At 45.2% G+C, this 25072-nt stretch overlaps 3 protein-coding genes across 5 annotated transcripts; 2 read left to right on the forward strand and 1 right to left on the reverse strand.

Annotated features, from left to right (window-relative positions):
* Nucleotides 1-460: 460 nt before the first annotated feature.
* Nucleotides 461-9681, forward strand: ankrd46b (ankyrin repeat domain 46b). The gene is made up of 4 exons (XM_076725494.1): nucleotides 461-588; nucleotides 1963-2305; nucleotides 6709-6867; nucleotides 8481-9681. Exons 2-4 carry the CDS (start codon nucleotides 1995-1997, stop codon nucleotides 8695-8697), a joined length of 687 nt encoding a protein of 228 aa, XP_076581609.1. The 5' UTR covers nucleotides 461-588; nucleotides 1963-1994; the 3' UTR covers nucleotides 8698-9681.
* A 4664-nt stretch (nucleotides 9682-14345) lies between these two features.
* On the forward strand, nucleotides 14346-18363 carry LOC143317238 (uncharacterized). 2 transcript variants are annotated; one of them, XM_076725290.1, is made up of 3 exons: nucleotides 14346-15045; nucleotides 15164-15399; nucleotides 18340-18363. In XM_076725290.1, exons 1-2 carry the CDS (start codon nucleotides 14353-14355, stop codon nucleotides 15392-15394), a joined length of 924 nt encoding a protein of 307 aa, XP_076581405.1. In that variant the 5' UTR covers nucleotides 14346-14352; the 3' UTR covers nucleotides 15395-15399; nucleotides 18340-18363. The 2 variants fall into 2 exon arrangements, with proteins under 2 accessions (XP_076581405.1, XP_076581404.1); XM_076725289.1 differs by lacking the exon at nucleotides 18340-18363 and having other exon boundaries at nucleotides 15164-15684.
* LOC143317236 (uncharacterized) lies at nucleotides 18047-19407 on the reverse strand. Of its 2 annotated transcripts, none has more exons than XM_076725288.1 (2): nucleotides 18711-19407; nucleotides 18047-18589 (listed from the first exon to the last, which is right to left on the reverse strand). In XM_076725288.1, exons 1-2 carry the CDS (start codon nucleotides 19404-19406, stop codon nucleotides 18359-18361), a joined length of 927 nt encoding a protein of 308 aa, XP_076581403.1. In that variant the 5' UTR covers nucleotide 19407; the 3' UTR covers nucleotides 18047-18358. The 2 variants fall into 2 exon arrangements, with proteins under 2 accessions (XP_076581403.1, XP_076581402.1); XM_076725287.1 differs by having other exon boundaries at nucleotides 18047-18592.
* Between the last annotated feature and the right edge of the window lie 5665 nt (nucleotides 19408-25072).

Genomic DNA, 25072 nt, shown 5'->3' on the forward strand with positions numbered 1-25072 from the left:
TTGAATTTTGGACTGTTTCTGAAGGTGTCACTGTGGGGAAAAATGAATAATGGAGAAAATAATCAGATGAATCCATAATGAAAAGAATCAATAATTGCAGTCATATGCAAAACGGTTCAAAATGAGCTTCAACTTAAAGAGTAAAATCCTGTTTTCACATCAATGCATTAGTATTATTATTATTAGTAGTACTTCAGAAAAAGGCTTGACTGCTTCTTTCACCGTTGTATGTACAGACCAGACAGAAGCAGCTGTTGAAGTGCTTTATTAAACACAACTGTCTAAGTAGTTTACATTAATATTGATCAGACGATATATTGAGCTGATCTAGAGGATTTTTCAAATTAATGGGGCATATTGGATGGCGACAAAAGCTCTAATATCGCCCCGCAGAAAAGAGAGGAAGAGTAGTTTTCTTGCTCTGCATTGAAACGATCGAATGTAATTACACCATCCGACACAGTAGGTGGCGGTGCGCACCTTTAAACTCAGAGAAGAAGACGCTAGCATCACAACAACGCAGCTAGTAACGTTAGCTCGAAGGAAAGCGAAGTTTGTTTTTTCTTCTGATTTGGGTCATATTAACAGGTGAGTTATGGCACTGGCAGCCGACAAAGCGCATAAATCGCGATTTTATGTCGCGTGGCCCTTCCTGCAGTTAATAAATCGCATGTTAATCTGTTTCAGCTGTGTGTAAAAACATTAGCTTCTTAGCTATCCTTAGTTAGCCCCGCTAGCTTCTTAGCTAGCTTTTCTGTCACCTGCTGGCGTTTAATTCTGGTGCAAAATGTGAAGTCGTAGCATGTTAAGAGTGGAATATGTCATGAAGATAATAAATGTGTCGTTGTGATTTCATGTTGCTGCCGTGTTTGTCGCTGCAAGCTAATTAATGCTACATCCGTTGCAGTTGCAGTTAGCTTTGCAACGTTAGCAATCATTTACCAACACAAACATGAAACGTTAACGTTAGCTGTGCTGATTTTCCTCAAAAGTGATTTCTAGAAACGTCCGGGAATAAACGATGTTTAGTGTGTCGCTTACACAGTGTAAACGTTTTACATGCGTTGTATTTTCAGATGACAGGGATTATTAGAAGATAACAAACAAAAGAAGACCATGAAAAACCAAATACAGCATTTTATTCTTATTTACCGTCTTAATAATTAAAACGAGATGCACAGATGAACCGAATGATGAGTGTGGAGTCTGTTCAGGGACACATCTGTTTGTCCTGTCAGACTCAGAAATCAGTTATCAGAGTCTTGATTTGTCATTTTGACCAATTGAACCAGAATATTTGGGATTACTGCAGATAAAGGGTGCGCGTTGGTTTATCATCACGTTAAATATTAAGGTCAAAGTTCATCCACAGAACAGCAGATCTGGCATCGCTGTGTCCCTTCAGCGCTGAATCCTCAACAAACCTGGATCAGACCGAGACAGCCAGAGACATCAGACATGTCCCTGTGTATGACCAAGAGGTTGCTCTCATGTGGTCAGTTAAGTGTTTACAGAGAGATATCAGATTTATTCAAATGGTGCAACATTTAACACTCATAAAACACAAGATATGATCAAAAGTAGGCGGACTCCCCGGCCATATATTTACATGTACTTTGAACCCAGACGCCCGTATGTCACTGAACCACTGAGGAGCCTTTTGTATCTTAACCTTGAATTTGATGGTTCAGGGTTCTCAGTATTTTCCGATATATGGTAAGAGCCTCTGTGAGCCCAGTCGAGGTGCTGCTGGAGTCTAAGGGTCCTGTTTACTGTACCTGCTCTTGTCAAACAGGCTTTGTAACTCTGTCCAGCTCTGCGCTGTCTGCTGAGACAGCTGCTCAGATATTTTCACATCATTTCAAATGGATTTACTTTATGTACTTCCTCCCTGAGCCCTTCTGCAGGTCTGCTGATCAGCTGGTAACTTCTCCTGTTTTCCCTCTCTGATCGTCGATGCAGGTACGCTGGAATTTTCTGACACCCACTCGGACATGTCCTATGTCTTCATCAACGATTCGTCGCAGACCAACGTGCCTCTGCTGCAGGCCTGCATCGATGGAGACCTGCCTTTCGCCAAGAGGCTCCTCGAGACGGGATGCGACCCCAACATCCGCGACAACCGGGGCCGCACCGGGCTGCACTTAGCCGCCGCCCGAGGGAATGTGGACATATGCCGCCTCCTCCACAAGTTCGGGGCCGATCTGTTGGCGACGGATTATCAAGGAAACACAGCGCTGCATCTTTGTGGCCACGTGGATACAATACAGTTCCTGGTTTCCAATGGACTGAAGATTGATATCTGGTAAGAAATCTAATGCTTGGTGGGATTTTATCTTTCTGCCCCTGCAAGTTTCTCCTCTCCTGAGCTTTTAACTGTTTGAGGAGCTCATCTTGTGTTTGCATTTGCTTTTGTTTTTCTCTATAAATCACTTTATGCATTTGCTATAAAAAGTGCTTTATGAAGCATTTATTATAAAAGGTTAAAAAAAGATCTGAACTGAACTGAACTGCATCCCCAACTGTTCATTTTTTACCATTGAAGTCATAGCACACTTATCAAAGACGCAGTCAGAGGGTGGATGTTGGGTTTAAACCCCACCCGAAATATTTTCCATGTCACGTTCTTGTGCATAGTTTTACTGCGCTGCACCACCAGCCATCCTCTTTGTTGAACCCGTCCTGTTACTGTTGCCGCACTGACACTGAGCCAGTCTGTGTGGAGTGAGGGGAGTCTATGGAGGTTTGCTCAGAAACTCCAGAAAACTCAGACCCACTGTTATGATCGTGTGTGTGCAGGATGTAACTAACCAGGTTTCCTAAAGTTGTCACATCCTGGTTGTCAAAGCAAAGACTCTAAATGCACCCTTTGATGTTACTCATAACAGACATGCAGCACAGCTTTATCTGGGCACAGGGGAGGCTCTGAGTGGACTGTGCAACGTCCTTAATATAATAATAATATAATATAATAATAAACTGAATATCTTCGGGGTTTGAATTGCTCAGACAGAACTAGACCTATGATGACCTTGGAAGTGAGAGCAGGCACGTTTCAGGCAAAACCTTTAGATTGAGACAGCGGCAGAGAAACCTCCTGTAATCTGTCCCAGCTGACACGTCTGGCCTGGTGTGCAGCAGAGGAAGAAACCCATACATAGCTCGCTGGAGGGACATTAATGTGTGCTGTGTGTTTTCTTCTCCCTTGAGCTTTCAGTCAGCTTCCAACCCAATGAGGATAATTGTGTTAAAGCAGATAAGTCAGATTAGATCGGTTACTGTTTGCTTACGGATCCTGTAAAGGAGGGAAAATGTCTCTGCTGCTGAGTTAAATCTGTTCTTTCAGCACAGTGAGACCACAGGGACTCACGTCTTTGGTTTCTGTCAGCCTTTAACACCATGTGGGCTTATCTCCTGGCAGAAACACATCCAGACGCTTCCTTTGTATCTTAAACTCCAGTGATCGCCAGGACATGCCTGAAAACCAGCGTGTGCTGTTACTTGTTGTTGACACAGTGACTGGCAGAGGCCGAGGCTGCGCGAGAAACAGGACAGCTTCCAAAGCGGCAAAATATTTTAGCCGCTTTGGTCGCTCTTCACGTGACTGACGTCAAAGTTAAATCGCGCTAGTCATTTAAAGGAGCCGCAAAGCAGACTTCTTGACAGCGGCATAGTGCTGCTTGCTGTTGTTCACCTTCAGTTTAAAGCATGCCTAGTTGCATAGGAGGTTTTGTGTGCCATTAAATACAGAAAAAAAAAAATCTCAGAGCATGAACATAAATCAAAATCACCATCTAGTCACGAGCGGATTGGCGTATTGAGGAGGAAGCTATTAACAAAGGGCATTATGATTTACCCACCACAACATCAAACTTTTACAACTTTGAAATATACTAAAATTCTGTGGCAAAGACGGACCCTGGGCATGCAAGCCTTTCTTGCTTCATCTGAATGAGATGACACATTGCACAACAAAGCATTTTATCAACTAACTGACATTTAAATAGAGCAAAAATATCTTGATGTGTGCAGTGAAAAGTGCTTTTTTTTTTTCAAGCGTCTTCTTCGGGTGTACAGGCAGGCAGCAGCACACATCACAGCGATGTCATCCAAATCCATGATGAGTCCATATGATTTTGACCATGCCGCCGTGTTAATGACCATGTTAATGATACAATAATAACAATTATGAGCGGGAGTTAATTTAATGTCATAACCGCCTCGCCCCATTTTTCCCCGTTCTTCCAAAAAAGTAAAACGCTCTTTGGCCACAAGATTGTTATGTTTTCCGGCTCCGGGGTAATTTTCTTTAGGCCTATAGAACACACACACACACACACACACACACACACACACACACACGGGTGCAAATGCGTGCTCCTTACGTCTCAGCTGCAGCATCTCTGTGCACAATTACGCATGTGGTGTTGTCTGCTTGTCTTTCGTTTGGTGTCATACAAGTTCGTCAAGTTCGTGTGTGTGTGTGTGTGTGTGTGTGTGTGTGGCCAAAGAGTGTTCCTTTTTTGGAAGAACGGGGAAAATGGGGTAAGGCGGTTAGCGAATTAAATTAACTCCCGCTCATAATTGTTATTATTGTATCATCAACATGGTCTGTGACGACTATAAATATGCGCGTTTAACCCTCAAAATCATATCGACACAAGTGATCAATTTCTCGGCATCCATGACGGAACTAGGAACCAAAGTTACATGCGTTGTTCTTTGGGGCCCGCTCGAGCGAAGGACACCTCTACTCTGACTCGTTGCCGCCGGTTGCCGCTGAACCGCGTCATAGCTAATTACCATAAAGTTAACCGAGGTTCAACTTTTCATCTGGTGCCGCTTTGGACGCTCTAGACGCGCGGCTGGCGGCGGCTACGCTTTGGCCGCTCAGGACACCGGGCTCTCATTGAAAATGTATTAACTTCCGGCGTCCTTGCCTCTGTTGCCTCTTTTGCCTCTTTTGGTCTGAACGTACAGTTAAAGTTCTGAACCCTCACAGACATCAGTCCCGCCCGATCTCAGTGCCCCTGATCCATGTGAGCCAGGGGTCACTTCTGTTTGAGCTTTAGGTCTGGTTATGGGCATCAGAGTCTGTCTCCTCCTGAAAGATAAAATTCCCTTTGTTTTATATATAAATATTTGTTTTTGCACGTAGCAGTTTAGGCCTGCGTCATTTCTTGATTGTGGGGCTGTTGTGAGCCCACAGTTGGTTTGTTTTACACCAGAAGATCCACAGATTTCACCTGCCAGCTGGATTACTGCTCTGCCATATGTGACAACTTCACAGCTCTCTTAAAATTCATTTTGGAAAACCTAAATTTTACATGTGCGTATGATGGAGGGCTGCAGCTCATGCAGCAAATCCTCACGTGATTCTAACTGCTCACATCAATGACCCCGATTCCTCTAACAAAGAAACTTCTGCCTTTGAAGCTGCTAAAAAATAAATAAATAAATAAATTTAAAAAAAAGGCTCTTTGTTCTGGGACTCAGACTGAGTGCCGGAGAGAGAGTGTGTGCCCAGAGGGGTTTATCTGAGTCATCTCCTCCTCGTCCTCAGAGGCACCGTCTCCCCTCTGAAGTCTCCATGCAGCGCTGTGGTGGTGTGTCCCGCAGAGCAAAGCCTGCAGAGGTCTGGAACCTTCTTTAATCTTTGAAAGTGATGATTGAGAACTGTGGCCGTCTTGATAATAGCCCTAATAAAGATAACGATGACACATACTGTCTTGGTTAAGGTTAACAGAAGCACGGGTGTTGTGTCATCGTCAACTCGAGCTGCCGTGCATTCGCTCACATAAAGCTCACTGTCAGGGCGTAGTCGGACCAGGAAAGTCCTTTGTTCCGCTGTCTTCGGTTCAGACCAAAATACAGTGTTTCTGTTTTGCTTTGGTGTAACAAACCCACAGGTGTTCAAAGATCGTTCAGTCATTGGACAAAACGGTCGGGGGCGGGGTAACGCTCGAACCTCTTCCCCATCCTGGTACTGAATGTATGAAATGAGTCAGCATTTTTCTGTGTTTTCCAGCATACTTTTTATGTTGTCGTCTGCCCAAATCTGCAGAAGACATTTGCTCTCCTCTCCTCCTCTCTCTGGGCTCCTCCATAATGTGCTGCTAGTCTTTGGCGTTACCGCGCTAATCAAAACAATATTTCCCACAGTGCCCGCAGCAATGGGAGCCTGTTGCGTCCAGCAGTTATTTTGGTTTGGTTCAAACCACACAGGCATGTGTGAATATCCTTTTGAGCTGCCAGACTGAAACCACACAAGATGCTTCATTGGTGTCAGTATACAGTGTGTTTCTCTGCGGTGACTCAAAATTCCCACGGTGGTAATTTCAAGGCTGAAGCTGGGTGAGGGGACACGTTCCCCCTTCAGCAGAAAAAAACGAAGCGGTGGAGAACACTGATAATATCTGGCCTCTGATGAGTCATTTGTTCCCTGCTTAGTGCAGTACAGATGGATTTATGTTGAATCTGAGAAAGTCTGTGTCTTTACGTGCAGCGTAGTTTGGCCCTGCTCTTTAAAGCTCTGCACCTCGTTTGAGCTGTGTGTGTGTGTTTGTGTGTGTGTGTGTGTGTGTGTGTGTGTGTGTGTGTGTGTGAGAGTGAGAAATGCGGTTTCCTCCTGACAAAGAGCGACCTAATGTTTCCTTTCCCGCTCCTGGACTCCTGGTCTAACAGCGCTGTCTTTGTCTCGCACGACAGCAACCACAACGGATCGACCCCTCTGGTTCTGGCCAAGAGACGCGGCGTCAACAAGGACGCCATTCGTCTGCTGGAGGGGCTGGAGGAGCAGGAGGTGAAAGGCTTCAACAGAGGCCCCCACTCCAAACTGGAGACCATGCAAATGGCCGACAGCGAGAGGTGAGTGTGCGTGTGTGTGTGGGTGGTGGAGGCACACGCTGTGGCTTCAAAAGGGAGATGTTTTCTCAACTTCCTGCCTGTGGTTCAACTTCCTGCCCCTGGTTCAACTTGGTGCCCCTCCCTGCAGCTAATGTGACACAAGTTTTAATTTAGGAAAGACTGGAAGTCATTCAGCCGCAAAGATACCAGCAGGAAGGAAACAATGGATAATGACACACTGCCTGAACTAAAACTCAAAGCATTTCGGGCAAAATTAACCCTGATGTGCTGCGCTGCTAATAATCCCATCACACAGTCAGAGCAGTGGTGAACAGGAATCCACTCATTTTCCTCTGGCAGAGTGTGACACTCCACCTCTCCGCTCTCCACCCGCCTGCATGCCACAACGTTGCCCTGTGCTTGTGATATTGTGGTATGAAGGCTGCACGGACACACCTTTTAAAAGGGTTGTTCACTGGCACATCTTTTTCAAAGCTCGCAGATAGACTGTGAAAGATCCCCAGACTCACCTTTTGGCCTCTGGTTAAAACCCAGAACGTCCTCACAGACGAGATGCTGCCTTTTTCTCGACAATAAGACCGAGTCGTCCCTGTTGGCGCCTCACTGACCTGCTGTGACGTCACCTCCCACAGCCAGTCCAATCCTGCCGCCCCATAGCCCTCAAACCACCTATTAGCATGAGGTGCGTTTGACGATCCTAAAATTGCTCGTTTTGTGAATGGAGTTTGGTGGCTTTGGCCGGAGCGATATTAAACATCTGTTTCTGGTTAAACACACCTGATGTTACTCTTTAATAAACGTGTCTCTGCGCGTTAGAGTCCTGCAACGGGCCGGGTACCCACGGATATCCGACGGGTACCCGCAATTGACGGGTACAAACGGGTGGAAAATATGCATTTATAATTTTACGGGCACGGGCGGAACGGAACCAAAAGCGGGCGGGTAACATTTTATTGTGTCATGAAAATCACTAGTTTCAAGCAGCATGACGCAGCAAAGACGCTGCGCACGGCACAGCACGCACTCTGACCTCCAGTACATAAACACACCCCGGCAGCAGCGCGTGTGTGCGCGGAAATAACAACAAAAACAGCATGGAGGAGAAGGAGATACGAGCCAAGTCAGCAAGCGGTGAATATGAATTAGTGGTGCGTCTGTGTGTGACTAGTCGGTCTACTACTGTAAGACTTCGCTGAGAGCGTTAATGAAGGCTGCTGTCATCTTGTGTTAAAACAGGCTTGAAAAAATAAAATGTTTTTTTTTTTAAGTGAGAGACCGTCTGTTGTTGGCTATTTAGTGCATGTAATCACGGGTAACGGGTCGGTTCACAGGTCTGATGATTGACGGGTATCCTTCCCATAATCAGACACTAACTATAACAATCTGAGCCTGTCAGTGGCAAAAACAAACACTTTTAGAGGACGGAAACTGACGGTGTGCCAACGGCAGGAGTTTCATGGCTGGCAGCTGCCGCGCTCTCATTCAATACTGGAAACTGTTTTTAGATAATTGTTTCCTTTACTTGGACATAAAAGTTTGAGCAAACGAAGTCACAGCGAACTCTTTGGAGGAGTGACGGTGTTGTCCTCTGTCTGTCTGCCTGTCTGTCTCAGCGCCATGGAGAGTCACTCTCTACTCAACCCCAACCTGCAGAGCAGCGAGGGCGTCCTGTCCAGCTTCAGGACCACCTGGCAGGAGTTCGTGGAGGATCTGGGCTTCTGGAGGGTCCTGCTGCTGCTGGTCGTCATCGCTCTCCTCTCCCTGGGGATCGCCTACTACGTCAGCGGGGTCCTGCCTTTCTCCACCAGCCAGCTGGAGCTGGTGCACTGAGGGGCGGGACAGAAGACGCGTGGGGTACTAACATAAACCAGTGAAGTTGTGCTCACAGCCGTGTCTGTACCAGAACACAAGTCCAGATTTTTGTTGATTTGCAGCCCAGATCTCGTCTTTTTTTCTTGGTTTGTTAGACAGGGAAACATTGTAGTGTATTGTTAGTAAAAACAAACGACCCAGAAGAACAAAACTCACCTTCTCAGTTAGAAAAACACTCAAAGAACAAGCCGGAGGTGATGACCGGGAGGAGCCCGGCGGTCTTCCTCTGACCGCTGGCTCTCATTAACAACACGTTGCTCTTGTTCCACTTTGCGTCCCCTTTAAAGCGAGATGAAGGTTAACGCTGCTTTTGAAAACGAAAACTTGTGTGTTTCATGCAGTTAAACGTCATTTCCTTCACGCTCTGTTACAAGCTGTATATTGCCAATGTTTTTGTATCTTATTTTCTTATGTGTCCGACCTTTCACTTGTTATTTATCAGATATGCTCTGTATTCATGTGCTGTTTGTTCTGTTAAAATCCTGCACCCTCGCCCTCTTTGCCAACCCCGCCTTTGTCATGTGATCTCTTATTCCGCCTCCGTGTTAACTGAAAGCCGATTGGCCGAGGTTGTGCAGGTTTGATGTATGGACACTGATGGAGAAGCACCTTGACTGCGTGCCTTTGGAGAGAAAGTTTCACGTTTCCCAGCGGCTCATTCAGACATTCCCGCCAGAAGCATGCTGCGTTCAAATCTGCCGTGTTGTTGGAAACATCATATTTAGGCACAAGGCTCCTAAACTGAAGGATTACGATCCTGTTAATGATTCTGACTTGTTTTGCTGTATGTTCATTTGAACTTAGCGTCCTTGTAAACCATGTAGATTTTACCTGTCGTTGCTTTTCCACTGTTGATTTTCAGTGTACAATAACACATTTGAAGTAAATCCTTATTTAATGTGGAAAATGAATAAAATCACACGTGTGTGTGATTCTAATCAAGAGGAGAAGCCGTGTTGTCTCTGCTGATCAGTGCATTCAACTTCCTAAAGAGTGGCCTTAAAAAATCATTTTTTAGAAACAAAATGTCTTCATTGACCCTGTTAGGTGTCTTCAGGGGCTCGTGTTTGTATTTTCTCCTGATATTTAAAGGCCTTTAAATCTATCCGGCGCTCCCCTGAGCCTCGTTTCTGCCCACGCAGCTCCTCAGATGTGACTTCCAGGAGTGTGTGAGGGTCAGGCACACTCAGTTTCCTGCATGGCCGATAAACCGAGTGTAATAAACTTCAGATGACTCCATTCAGGTGAGTCATCCAAGCAGTAAGACAGGAAGCACCACCCTTTGAGTTTTGGACACTTCCTGAAATATAAAATAATCAACAGGAAGTTTATGGATTCACTGAGCTCTGCTGATTTTGGCACACTTGCACCACTGACACCATCCTGTAGCGGTTCCTGTTTTTAAGTGCATTTATGGATGTAGAGACAGCCATTGATGGATGGAACTGAAACTGAAGAAAACCTCAAAACCTGACTTTCAGGCCGATCGATGGCCTTTTATTTGTGACAGAGACACTGATCTCATCTGAAAGTCACATGAATTCTTTTTAAGCAACCAAAATCATATTGATGACAAAGTCAACGTACAGCCTCGATTCTAAACAAGCTGGAACTCTGCAAATAAAAGTTTAATAGCGTGCAGTAACATCCTTTATCCAATCCTGTGTTCACAAAGTGAACCCGCTGCTTCCATTTTAGGGCTTCACAATCAGACCTTCTGATTTCCTGCTATGTATACAGGAAACACTGCGGCTGGATAAAAATAGAAAACAGCCTTCTTCATCCACTCCTGCAGCCTGATGCAGACTCTCCTCTTCACCCTCTGCCGCTCTCGTGTTTCTCACAGCTTTCATCATATCTGCTGTTGCGGGTTTGAGGAGGTGCCCAGATTGGATTGATTCAAATGAAGCCGGCTTGTAGCTCACGAGCTGTTTGTGCGGGCAAACCGCCTATCAGCATGAGGTGTGTCTGACAATCCTTAAATTGCTCGTTTTGTGAATGGAGTTTGGTGGCTTTGGCCAGAGCGATATTTAACATCTGTTTCTGGTTAAACACACCTGATGTTACTCTTTAATGAACGTGTCTCTGCGGGGATCCTTCCCATAATGCTGTCAGACACTTAGTATAACAATCTGAGCCTGTCAGTGGCTAAAACAAACACTTCTAGAGGACGTAAACTGACGGTGTGCCAACGCCAGGAGGGCTTAAATTGCGTCCTTTCGTGACTGCCGGCTGTTTTTAGATAATTGTTTTCACATATATTCCATCATACATAATGCAGAAATGAAGAGCGCAGTGATTTAGTAGCCTGCATGTACTGAAGTATAACTTTACTTGAGTATTTCCATTTTAAACCACTTTCTCCTCCTGTTTCACAGCATTTCAGAGACAAATATTGTCCTGTTTTCTCCATTTAGCTTGACGGATGAAATAAATGATCAGTTTATAATAATAACACACAACAGGCTAATACAAGACTTTTACTTGTGACAGCTTATTTTTGCAGTTTTTGCTTAAAAAAGAGGTAATGGGCTACTTCTTCCACCACTGAGCATCACACCTTAATGAAACAGGCTTCATGTTGCCTAATGTTGAGGCTCCAGCATCATTGAAGCTTTAACAGTGACTCTTCTTCTTCTTCCTCAAACGTTTCCCCTCATTTCTTGTTTTTTTTCAACAGCTCAGAAGAAAAGTCTGACTCCGTTCAGGAAGTGGAGCAATGAGATGTTGCTTGTGTCTCTGACTTTAAATCCATTCCCACAGATTCAGGGGAATACCTACTGTTACATGACTTCCACCGCTGACACCAAACAGAAAAATCACATCTTCCCTCCAGCAGCGGTGAGCCCTGAAGGAAGTATCTACTCAACAGCCAACAACAACAGGACACTTTTCACTGGACTCCCGCCAGGCTCCTTGTTCAAACACAGCAGAGTGTGTTGACAGACCAAACAGGCCTAATCTGCCGACCGGTGAGCTTATCTGACATGATGAACCGTTAGCTGCTGCAGGCGTTTGGGAGGCTGATCTGCTGCAGAACTCACTGCAGGAACATTTTGCATGAAAAAGCTGCTGCAGGAGTGACAGAAAGCACAAGGTGAACTCATGTGGAGGGATTCAATGTGTAAAATGTCCACAAAAAAAAAAACAAAAAAAACCCAAAGCCGAGCCGTTTCATTCTCTACAGCGTTGGAGTTGAAGAGAAAGATTGAAACTGAGAGCTGAATATGGGCCGGGGGCGTCAGAGGGGCACATAACTTAATGTTAATTGGAGACTTATTGGACTTCTGTCTTCCAGCCTAATATGACTCACAGGTCATGTTGCTGCTGAGCGGCTGCAGCTTTTTGGTTTGACCGTCGTAGTTTCAATCCCTCAATCAGCCTTCCTGCATTTTTTTTTTTTATGGTAATTTTCCACTTCGACTGAGATCCTGAGCTTCGTCTTCGTCTCAGCTTCCCACCCTTGCAGGGCTGCTGGTACCCTTATCTGTTGACTCACCAGGAAGCGCGCACACAAAGCACGCGCTCAGGGTGTGCGCCCGCGTGCGGACTCACTTCAGTAGCTGCTGTCATAACAGTTACAGTAGTTAGCGTTCATGCTAACGGTTCAGGCTGCAGAGTCAGGTTCAGCTGTAAGCTCGGCTTTAAGCGGCGTTTGGCTCCTCTGCTGATCAGGGGTCAGCCGAGTGGACAGACTGTATGCAGAGACGCTGGGTGGAGAGGGTGGAGGACAAAGGTCGGACACCAACATGTCCACGCTCACACATTTCAAATGAGACAGTCACACAGTCCCTGCACAGTGACAGTCTGTCTCTGTCTTACTCTCTATCTGTCTCTTTATGTCTGTCTGTCTGTCTGTCTGTCCCTCTCCCCGTCTCTCTGTCTCGATCGGTCTGTCTGTCTCTATCTCTCTCTGTCTCTCCCAGTCTCTGTCTCTATGTCTGTCTATCTCTGCATCTCTGTCTGTCTTTATCTCCCTCTGTGTCTGTCTGTCTGTCTGTCTGTCTGTCTGTCTGTCTCCTCTCCTTCCTTCCTTGTCCAACACTGTGGACATACAAAGCCACCAACACACACCTGTCTCACACTTCTGTCTTTTTGTCCACAAAATAAGATAAGATAAGATAAGATAAGACTTTATTAATCCCCCATAGGGGAAATTTGGGAGTTACAGGCAGCAGCAGTAGAAAAATAAGAATAAATAAAAACTCTGTACACAAACATTCTGCACATGGGAGAACAGCGTTATTCAGTACTGCACACTGGATAAAAAGTATGTAGCAGTTTATAAAATGTTACTGCTAATGGAAAAACATGTACAGAGAATGGAGACTTGCGCCTGGTTCAAGTACAGTGTTGTTTGCTATTGGTTAAAAATGTGTAGCAGCACAGAGTCCATACAGGAGGACAGGAATGTGATATTGCACCAGACATTACATGAGAAGTGATGGACACACAGAATCACACCGCAGGAAGTAACACACAGCGCTGCATTGGACGAAACTGCTTAAACGAGTCCATCTTGTCTTTGGTGGTGTCAGCCTGCCAGGTGCACGTCCACCACCTGAGCAGAGACAGAGACAGAGACAGACAGACACAGAGACAGAGACAGAGACAGACAGATGGCTGAGCGGAGAGCGGCAGATTTAAAGGCTCTGTCTCCTTTGTGTGAGGACGCACTGATTAGATCTGTTGACACTTCGGTCTATTAAGGACACGAGGCTCTTTAGTGCCGTATCCAAACACACGCGAACGCCACGCTCCATGGCGAGGTCGAAACTAACTTTCTTTACCCCTGCTCTGTCTAGTTCCGGTTCCAAGTATTTTAAAATAAAGGTCCCGTCTGTAGTACAGTACATAGCATTACAAGATCCAACACAGCGACACGTTCACACAAACACACAACATCACACTGAGACCGCGTGATGTCATCGTTCCTCTTTCATACCTCTTTGAGTGAAGAGGGTCAGAGTAGAAGTGAATGAGCACACTTGAGTCCCAGCGGCTGCGGAAGTGTTACTCCAGCCGTCGTGTTTACACAGAGGGGTTACTTCAGGTCGACTCGCTGCTGCAGCTACTAGACAGCTGAAAATGTGCATTATCACTTCCGTCATTCACAGGGTTGTTTTAGGAAGATAAGTTAAGATCCCACATTATGTTGTTACAGAGAGCTATGACAACAAGAATAAAGAGGGAGAAAACAAATGTTCACTCTGCAAACAGCTACAATCCCTCTGAGGCAAAGAGCGACTTTTTCAGAGATAAAATAACAGCTAACGTACAGCTGGAATGAAATGTTCACTGTTTGTAGAGAGAAAAGAAAAGCGCACCGATCGTCTCATGTTAGAGGAGGCGGTCTGAAGGCGGGACAGTCGTTTATTTACTGTTGATGTTTTTCTCATCCTGCATGCAACACTTTGTTGATGGAAGTTAATTGAAATAAGCTTCTGTGTGAGTAAACTTCCCACCAGGTATGTTCAAAACGGGTGTAACAGCTGGGCTGGTCGTAGGGTTGTCGAAGTGCGACGGCGTCCCGCCCCCGTCTTTCCCGACTCCGCCTCCACACCCGGCAGTCAGCGGAGTTTGTCTTCACTCTCCAGCGGCTCGTCGATCGGGATGGACCTCAAACTTCTCTTCTCGCTGCTCATTCAATTTGCTGCCAAGTGCGTCTTTGGAGAAAACGTAAACGCGGGAGACTCCGTAAAACTGACGGCGAGTAAAAGCTGCGCAGATGGACACGAGTTCACGCTGACTACCCGGGATAACTCAGTGACGGTGGCCACACTTGTTGACGGTGTCTGGAAGGCGCAGGGAGTTTATGAAGGTCGGATTGAGCACCTCTCGGCCTCCTCTGTCTGCCTCAGCCGTGTCAACTTCAACGACCGCGGGGCGTTTGAGTTCGTCTGCGGCGGCAACGACGACTCGCCGTCCGTCACCCAGCTGACGGTGGTCGTTCCTTACGACATGGCTGTGAGTGATGGAGGAGCGGCTCTCCTCCCCTGCCATGCCTCCACTGACGGCGACACACAGAAGGTGAGATGGGAAAGAAACGGGGAACTCGTGCTCGAGCTGGATCGCTTCTCCGGCCCGGTCTCACACGGACCGGGATTTGAAGGAAGAGGGTCCGTGCCTCCCGACTGGAAGTCGACGGGAAACCTGTCGCTGACTCTGGAGGGGGTCCGGCACGAGGACGAGGGTCAGTTCACCTGCTACGTCATCCCTAAAAAGGGAGAGGGGAAGAGGGGGGAGCCCCCTGCCGTGAGGATGAGGGTCAACGAGAGAAAGCAGACCACCGGCCCACCGCCGCCTGTGAGTGTGTCCCCCTTCTCAAACAGCTCACCTGTGACATTTATAATCACGTGACATGTCAGTCCCACCTGGTCTGAATCTAACTGCTGTGTTTTCTGTCTGTCTCGTCCCTCTGCAGCAGACTCCGGGACCCCCTGAAGTGAACACGGGACTCACCGTCAGCATCGCATTCAACGTGCTGCTTTTGTTTTTGTGTTTGGTTTTTTTGGTTTTGTGGCTCAAATCTAGAAGACTTCAGACACCTGGAACAGCTGGATCAGCTGGGAGAGAGGGGGCACCTGAGAGAGATGTGGAGGAGGGACTTGTCCCTCACAGTAGAGTCACTCTTTCTCAGGTTAGTGGAGCTTAACTCCAGTCGTTCACTCAAACTGAGTGTTTTAAATTATGACGACCTTCAAACGCTTGTTGTTACTGACTGTATGAATTAACAGCATCTATGCAGACCAACACAGGCCTTATTCCCACACACTTCTCTCCTCCCGTTTCAATGATTTCCTGTAAATCTTTCGTATTTTATCCTTTCTACAAGAAGTTCTGACAGTTGTGAAATAGATTTTAGGCAGAAGTGAGTGGATTTATCCTCATGGCATCACTTGTCAGTCGACTCTCTCCGAAGCTCCAGTGGAGAGTAAAGTGTCATTGATGTGTACATATCCTAAATAAACTGCTGCTGAGTGTGTTTGAGCCTCTGTGTCTTCATTCCTGTCATGTGATCCTGCAGATGTTCACTGTCTGCACTCACTTCATGGAGGAGCACTTCATCCTGCTGCTCTCATGTTTGACAGCAGCTGGACGTTTTAGGATTCACCGTGTCTGAAATAAAGGAGGTGAATCTCTGCGTGGTTTCCTCTGAAATGACCAGTTGTTGCTCCGCTCTTCTCCACAGTCTGCTGCTCCTCCTCTGGACCTTCATGTCAGCAGCAGCAGGAACCGGTGGCTCAAATCTTATTTATTTACACAATTACAATGTCAATTTATTCGTTAGAGAACCGTCCATTTACTAAAGGTTTGGAGGAATAAGCCAAAAAGCAAAAGAGGCACTCAGCGTTCCTGTCAGGAAAAACAAAAGTCATTAAAAACAGCATCAAGACTTGATTTAAAAATAAAAAACACCAAAAAAAAAAAAAAAAAAAGTCAAACATTTGCCTGATGCTTGATGTTTCTCTGGAAAATTGAGAAAACGCTGTGAGATCCTTCAGCAAACCAGCGAGATAAAATAAAACCTAATTAATGCCTCGTCGGGGAAATTAGAATATTACAGCCAGCAAAGTATAAAAGAGCCTCAGAAAGATCAACATGACAATAAAAAGGATAAATAATTAAACTGCATTATGTACAACATTACAAGAATACTGCTGGCATGAAAAATACTATTTTCATTTTCAGATCATGTGAGACATCTTGTCCACAGGTGCAGGCACAGATCTTGAATCCAGTGTGAATTAGTGGTATCGCAGGTCATTCCTCCCTGCAGCTGTCAGACTGTACAATAATAGCTGCTCCAAGCAGTCAGTGCAATAGTCTGGACAATAAGCTGTGCAATAAAAACATGGACATAACAGTCTGTAAATACGATCTACAATTTCTTACAATTTTTTCTACAATTTCTTTCTTTTTATTTTTATTTAAATCCTCACTCTTTTTGTATATACTGTTTTTGTTTCTAATCTGCATTGCACTTCTTATATTAACCTTTACTGATGCTGCTGTATTCTGGAATTTCCCCTCGCGGGACAAATAAAGGAATATTGATCTTGATGAATGAGATACGAGATAATAAGAGATGAAGGCGGCAGCAGCGTGATCTTCATCAGGGCGTCAATCTAAAAGCTTTATTTAAAACCTGACTGTTGAAGACAAACCTGCATTGCAGCAGATTTACGTCCTTGTGGTCCAGTTTGTTCAGACACGATGAGTCTGTTTTTTCTGCACTTTGGGTCTTTTCATTTGATGCCGCTGCTCTTCTCTGCGTGCACCGCTGAATATCACACAGAAAATCAAGCTGGGGCTCCATTTTCTTAGCTGCTAGCTCCAGTCTCTCTTTCAATAATCGTCTTTTAATCAACACAAACCCTCAGCAGACTCCTCAGTCTGCAAACAGCTAAATCACTCTGTGACAAAGGGATAAGATAAGATAAGATAAGATAACGGCTACCGTACAACTGCTAATGAAATGTTTGTTGTTTGTAATGAGAAATCTCAGAAAGCTGCTGTGAAATTACTGAAATATAACTTATCATTTTAAGAAGCAACCTAAATTATTCTGATGATATTGAATAAGCAGAAGAGGTTTTGTGTACAGTCACTCTGATCATTAAATCTGCAGCTCAGGTATTGTCTCAGAGCGCTGCTGGCTGCAGTAAAAATACTTGTTGCGACTTTCCTTGATCATCTGACCTGATTTCAGACATGACGCACTGAGTCGTCCCTCCATCCTCTCATGCAAATGAACAGTCCTTCGTTAGTGCGCATGCGCAGCTCGCCGAGGCCTTTTCTCACTTTCCCACAGAGAAACATCAAGCATCAGGCAAATGTTTGACTTTCTTAAGGTGTTTTTTATTTTTAAATCAAGTCTTGATGCTGTTTTTAATGACTTTTGTTTTTCCTGACAGGAACGCTGAGTGCCTCTTTTGCTTTTTGGCTTATTCCTCCAAACCTTTAGTAAATGGACGGTTCTCTAACGAATAAATCGACATTGTAATTGTGTGAATAAATAAGGTTTGAGCCACCGGTTCCTGCTGCTGCTGACATGAAGGTCCAGAGGAGGAGCAGCAGACTGTGGAGAAGAGCGGAGCAACAACTGGTCATTTCAGAGGAAACCACGCAGAGATTCACCTCCTTTATTTCAGACACGGTGAATCCTAAAACGTCCAGCTGCTGTCAAACATGAGAGCAGCAGGATGAAGTGCTCCTCCATGAAGTGAGTGCAGACAGTGAACATCTGCAGGATCACATGACAGGAATGAAGACACAGAGGCTCAAACACACTCAGCAGCAGTTTATTTAGGATATGTACACATCAATGACACTTTACTCTCCACTGGAGCTTCGGAGAGAGTCGACTGACAAGTGATGCCATGAGGATAAATCCACTCACTTCTGCCTAAAATCTATTTCACAACTGTCAGAACTTCTTGTAGAAAGGAGAAAATACGAAAGATTTACAGGAAATCATTGAAACGGGAGGAGAGAAGTGTGTGGGAATAAGGCCTGTGTTGGTCTGCATAGATGCTGTTAATTCATACAGTCAGTAACAACAAATGTTTGAAGGTCGTCATAATTTAAAACACTCAGTTTGAGTGAACGACTGGAGTTAAGCTCCACTAACCTGAGAAAGAGTGACTCTACTGTGAGGGACAAGTTCGTCCTCCACATCTCTCTCAGGTGCCCCCTCTCTCCCAGCTGATCGAGCTGTTCTACGTGTCTGACGTCTTCTAGATTTGAGGCACAAAACCAAAAGTAACAAAAAAACCAAAAAACCCAAAATCACGTTGAATACGATGCTGACGGTGAGTCCCGTGCTCATTCCAGGGGGTCCCGGAGTCTGCTGCAGAGGGACGAGACAGACAGAAAACACAGCAGTTAGATTCAGACCAGGTGGGACTGACATGTCACGTGATTATAAATGTCGCAGGTGAGCTGTTTGAGAAGGGGGACACACTCACAGACGGCGGTGGGCCGGTGGTCTGCTTTCTCTCGTTGACCCTCATCCTCACGGCAGGGGGCTCCCCCATCTTCGTCTTTCCGTCTTTAGAGATGATGTAGCAGGTGAACTGACCCTCGTCCTCGTGCTGGACCCTCTCCAGAGTCAGCGACAAGTTTCCCGTCGACTTCCAGTCGGGAGGCACGGACCCTCTTCCTTCAAATCCCGGTCCGTGTGAGACCCGGCCGGAGAAGCGATCCAGCTCGAGCACGAGTTCCCCGTTTCTTTCCCATCTCACCTTCTGTGTGTCGCCGTCAGTGGAGGCATGGCAGGGGAGGAGAGCCGCTCCTCCATCACTCACAGCCATGTCGTAAGGAACGACCACCGTCAGCTGGGTGACGGACGGCGAGTCGTCGTTGCCGCCGCAGACGAACTCAAACGCCCCGCGGTCGTTGAAGTTGACACGGCTGAGGCAGACAGAGGAGGCCGAGAGGTGCTCAATCCGACCTTCATAAATTTCCTCCGGCCTCCAGACGCCGCCAACAAGTGTGGCCACCGTCACTGAGTTATCCCGGGTAGTCAGCTTGAACCCGTCGCCATCTGCGCAGCTTTTATACGCCGTCAGGTTTACGGAGTCTCCCGCGTTTACGTTTTCTCCAGAGACGTGATTGGCAGCAAAAAGGAGAATAAACAGCGACAAGAAAAGTTTGAGATCCATCCTGAGCGACGAGCCGCTGAGATGCGAGACCAACCTACCCTGAATCCGTGTTGTGTTTAGGGACGGGTTGGTCAAACACTCAAAGGGGGGGGGGGGGGGGGGGGGGATTCCCGAACATGCTGCTAAATGTGTGGATCTTCCGGGACGAAAGGACGTGTAAGCTGCCACAAGTTCAAGACCCCCGACCGCCCCAACTGTTACACCAGTTTTGAACAATCTAATTCAAATATATATGGAAAGTCATGCCTAGTCGGAAGTTTACTCGAATGACACACAGATATCCGAGTGCCCGTGAATGCAGCACTAGACCTGCGTTCATCACGTGTTTGAGGAAGAGAACGGGCCCGACCGGAAACCCGCTGGACCGGTTATGAATATGAATAAACCACATGAACCACATAGAAAAGTAAAAATTACTCAGCATCCCAACATCGCTTTGCATTGGGGTTTATTAGAAATGAAGGACTTATGTATAATAATAATAATAATACTAATAATAACAACAACAACAACAATAATGATAATACTAATAACAACAACAACAACAGCAACAATAATACTAATAATAACAATAATAATGTTATTATTGCTATTATTATGTTCCCAACAATACTATTTTGGATTGATTGATTGATTGATTAATAATAATAATAATAATAATAATAATAATAATAATAATAATAATAATACCTTATTCTTATATCGCGCTTTTCAAGGAACTCAAAGACGCTTCACCTCATCGATAAAAATAAAGTCAGTGTACTGAGTGTGTGTGTGTGTGTGTGTGTGTGTGTGTGTGTGTGTGTGTGTGTGTGTGTGTGTGTTTGAGTGTTGAAATCATGACAGTCAGAGGTTACACAAAGAGCGGATGTGGAAGAGTTAAAGGCTCTTCTTTATGTGCTGTTCGCGGGATCCTCTGCTGTTTTTAGTGTTCATACACTTTCCTGTTCAGTTTCCACTGAGAAACGGAGCCATCCTTCTGAAGGCAACTTTATTTTTATACACCTGCTGTTTTTTTGTTTTTTTTGTTTTTTTTTTTGCTGTAAATACTGTTTGTATACTTAGTTATATTGTATTTTAATTATATTCTGATAATATTATTATAATATGTATTATAATTATAATGCATATTATATGACTATATATATTTAGTTTTACTTAGTTATATTTTTATTTTTATTCCTGTTTATATTTTTTGTTTCTTTTTTCTAAATAACTGTCGATGCATTCTGTGTTTGTCTGTATGTTTAATTGCTACTGCAACAAAATAATTTCCCAAACTGGGATCAATAAAGAAGCAGTCTAAAGTGTTTTTTGTATGAAATGTGTACAGAACCCCGCTGGTGTCAGGTGAGAAAAGAAAGCAAATCTGTCCGCAAACCGTTCCCACGGATTTACAAACGGTGTGTAAAACCGGAGTACCGGCTTGGCAAACGACTGTCACCAAGCTTTAATTCCGTGCTACACAGTTAAAGCTGTGGAAAGTCTAATTCAAAACAAAACAAAGCATTAAATCGACCCTTAAATCGGGATAAATTGGACTGACCTAGATGGATCGTTCCCCTGTCCTTTACCGAGCCGGTACTCTGGTTTTACGCACCGGCGGCCGTAAATGTTCATAAACACACAGGCGATTTTTTTGTTTCTTTATTTCTTATTGATTTGTATTCTTTATTCTTGCTGTTACTGCTGTCTGTAACAGCACAGTTTCCCCGGCGTGGGATCAATAAAGTTAAAATTATTTTCTTATAAATGAGTTTTGCGCAACACACAAAACACACAATTCAACAACTGGACTAAACCCTCATTTAATGAATAAATACGTAATTTATTTACGTCTTAAATCCATATTTATTATTATTACTGTATCTAACTTATTTCGTAATCTTTGGCCTGTATTATTGTTGTTTGTGCTGCGTTAACTCGCGTTTCCGTCACCTTTGGATTCCACAGACTTCCATTCATTTCAAGCAGGAAATTCAAGTGAACCACAGAAACATGATTGTTTATAATGACAGATGATGACAAAGTCTGAGGAGCTGAGACTCCACAGGGAGCATCGCAGCGCGGAGTCCAGGCGCGGCTGCTGGTGGCGGCTCTGCTGACACTGAGGATGATGGAAATGATGAAGATGAAGAATCTGCGAAGGCTGGGCGGTGATGAGGAGGCGGAGGGGAGCATCACAGCAGCATGAAAGACCTGAGACAGAGAGCCGTGTTGGGCAGCAAGGTGATTGGCTGTGCTGAATGATTGGCGAGCACGTGTGAGAGGAGTGGACGCAGGATGGTTTGAGAGACAAACGAGAGGCCGAAGCGTGAAAAAGAAAAGTCTCCCTGACGGCTTCATTTCCTGGAAACTCATCCCAACCTTAACCCGAGAAACCGCAAGAGGTAATGATTGAAAACAAAATGCTAACGATCCAAACATCACAGCACCACAAGTCACGAGCTCAACATGAAGGACAACAAAAAGCTGCTGATCAGAAGCCTCTGAACCCCAAACGTCACTGGTCCTATGCTGCCACCTGCCGGCGTCCTGCCAGAACACAGCAGGAACTGATTTACACTGATTTCTGAACTGATTTCTGAACTGACATGTTTGTGCTCTCTCAAGCCTCGATGACCGCTACGGCCTCCTTCCACTGATCTGAGTATGGACACATCTATGGAAGCAGACATCTTATGGGGACACTCCGCAGATACTCTGTGTCTCTGGATGGAAAATAACTGTCTCAGCTTTGCAAGAAGCCCACAAACTGGAAATTAAATCAAATTGCATTATGGGAAATGTAGGACCACAACAGGACACAAAGGTCAGGATGTCTCGTCCTCTGCTGCATCGATTTGGACAAGTCCCACAAGGGACCCACAAGTTTGGACCCACAAGTCCTCCGGCTGTCTGGAAGCTCGAGCGTCCCCTCATCATCTAATACTCTGACTGGACTCACCTGCGATGAAGACGGTGCAGGTCCTCTTCTCCTGACTTCCAGTTTGGGGACAGAACATGTGTAAATTCCTGAATGTGTCTCGAATGTGTACCCAACCGTTTCCTGTCTTTGTCCTGTGCTCACTTTCTGTTTCTGAAATCTCTGCTGGGTCCAGCCAGTCCAGCTGTCCAGCCGACAGGAAATGAGCGGCAGGGTGGAGAATCCGCTCCACCAATGAGGTGAGGGTCCTCAGCAAGTGTTTGAGTTTCTTAGAAACAAGAAGGAAACGAACCAGGAACGACGTTTAATTCAAATATTCACGAAGCTTTCATCTTTGAAAGTGATTCAAGGACAGATTTTATAGATAATGATGAGTTACTGCAGAACAAAGTGACCGATACAATATCGATCAAAGTATTGATTAGTTCAAAGTTAAATATCTGTGACTCCACAGCCCACAAGTTATGATGACCTCATTTACCAAACACTGCTTCAGTGAGGTTATCCAGCTCTTTAAACTTTTCTGTTTCACGTTTAACACGATTTCACTGATTTCACTGATTTCTAATCAGCAGCAACGTAAAGTAAAAACACCAGAAAGGTTCAGCACATCCATACCTGTGTAAGAAGCCAGCAGGGACCAGGGCTCACAGACATATCACCAATTAATGCAGAAAAATAAATTCAGTTTCAGGCAGAGACTGAAAAAAAAGTCGTCCGTCCTCACAGGTCATCCAACGCTTCATTATGCTTCCGGATCAATAACTCACGAACGAAACGTTGTTCAAACTGAAACCTTTCAGACTGCAGTGAGCTGGACCATGAGCGGAGGCCTGACCGGGATGAAGGGCTTCATCCACAGACTGCGCAGCACCGCTGAGAGGGTGGCTGAGGACGCAGGGACCGTCTACAAAGTGCAAAAACGAAAAAATGTACAATAAATAAATAAATAAATAAAACTTCAATAACTGAGAATTAGACACCCGAGATGTATTATCTTCACATTTGAAAACAAGTTTGAGAATAACTGTTGTGTAACTGTATCGTAATAAGTGTGGGTTGAACAGGTGTGGCAGGGAAGTAACCAAGAAGATGCAGATAAGCTACAGAAGATGAGGATAATCTTCATTTTAACAAACAAACAAACAAACAAACAAACAAACAAAAAACAGCAATCATTTAACAATTCATAAAAAAGGGACGAGAGTTTCAAGAAGAGCAGCGAGGGGAAACCAACCAGACCGCTGCATCTCCGGGGCCCTGAACGCAGCATTTTTCCCGCTCAAATCAGACACACGTGCTGTCCCTTCACAGTATGAACACCTTGCTTCAAAGACATACAAATCATGATGAACACCAAATAGTAGCTGTAGTAGTCAAAGCAGCTAACCCTGCCTCTGGATGTGCTAGCCACTGCTAGCCGCCGCGGCCCCTCTGACCCACACGAGGGCAGCGGGATTAGCATTTCAGTAGCATCCCTTGCTGAACTCATTGAGTTTCAGTATACTGTATAGTGAAATGTTTATATATATATAAACATTTCACTCGGTCATTTTTAGTATAGTAATATAATATTCATGTGATATCAGTGAAATAAAAATGGTGCATGGAACAGATTTTCTTTGGCTCATCTTTGCAGGGTTGGTTTTAGCTTCATGAGAGAAGAGGCTGAACGTGTCCTGTGAGCTCTGAACACTCCCTGTCTCACTGAAACCACTCCTCTTCCTGGACTACATGAAACCCAGACAGCCCTGCCCTCTCCTTCCTGCTCTGTAACACAGAGTCTCTGCTCGGAGTCCATGGACCCGCACATGAGGCCTGTGAGGGGACAGAAGCTGCACCAGAAAAACCAGAAGATCAGAAGATGTTCCCAGCAGAGACTGAAGAGCAGCCCAGGACCAGGTCTGAGTTCTTCAGGTATTCATGTGAACTAACACTGGACCCGAACACGTTATCTGAGGGGGACAGAAAAGCAGCAAACGTGGAGGAGGAGCAGGACTACCCCAGACACCCGGACAGATTCACGCATTCATCTCTGGTCCTGAGCAGAGAGACCCTCCTCCACAGAGTCCAGACCGCGTTCACTCAGCCCCTCTAAGCAGGACTTTGGGTTCACGGTCATGAATCTGTGATGTGATGTGCTGCAGGCCTCAGCTCGACTGTGCGGACTGAAACCGGCACGGAAATAATGTTCATTAACTTAAAACCAATATTAAAAGGTCAGATATGAAGGAGACTTTGCAATTTTTGATGGTCTAGTAGAATTTCTTCATCCTGAGTTGGACTGGCAGACGGGGTATTTGGATGATCTCAGTATTTCCAAAAGTTTTGAGTGTTTTTATTGACCTAATTTATTTATAACTCAGAGCCACAGGGCCAAAATTATTATTATCATTCCATATTGTTATTTTTATGAGTCTGTATCAGTGTAAAGACAAGGAGACACTGAGCTACAAAAGGATTTTCAACAAGGCCTGATGTAGATGGATAAATAACTGATGATCATGTTAATTATTGACTGCAAATGACCAAAGTACGGCAGCTTAAAACGTCCATTGTTGACAAAACAGTCCCAACACGAGGTCCACGTACCGGCTGTTTCAAGAGCATTCAACCATTTCACTCAGTCACCTTCGAGCTGGAGGGGCCGAGACAAGGACACAACACCCCCAGCTGAGCTAAAGCAGCTTCAAGTTAGACACCAGACACTCAGTTTTATTACAGGACCAGTCTCAAAATA

Source organism: Chaetodon auriga, chromosome 24, assembly GCF_051107435.1.
Source record: "Chaetodon auriga isolate fChaAug3 chromosome 24, fChaAug3.hap1, whole genome shotgun sequence".
NCBI lineage: Eukaryota > Metazoa > Chordata > Actinopteri > Chaetodontiformes > Chaetodontidae > Chaetodon > Chaetodon auriga.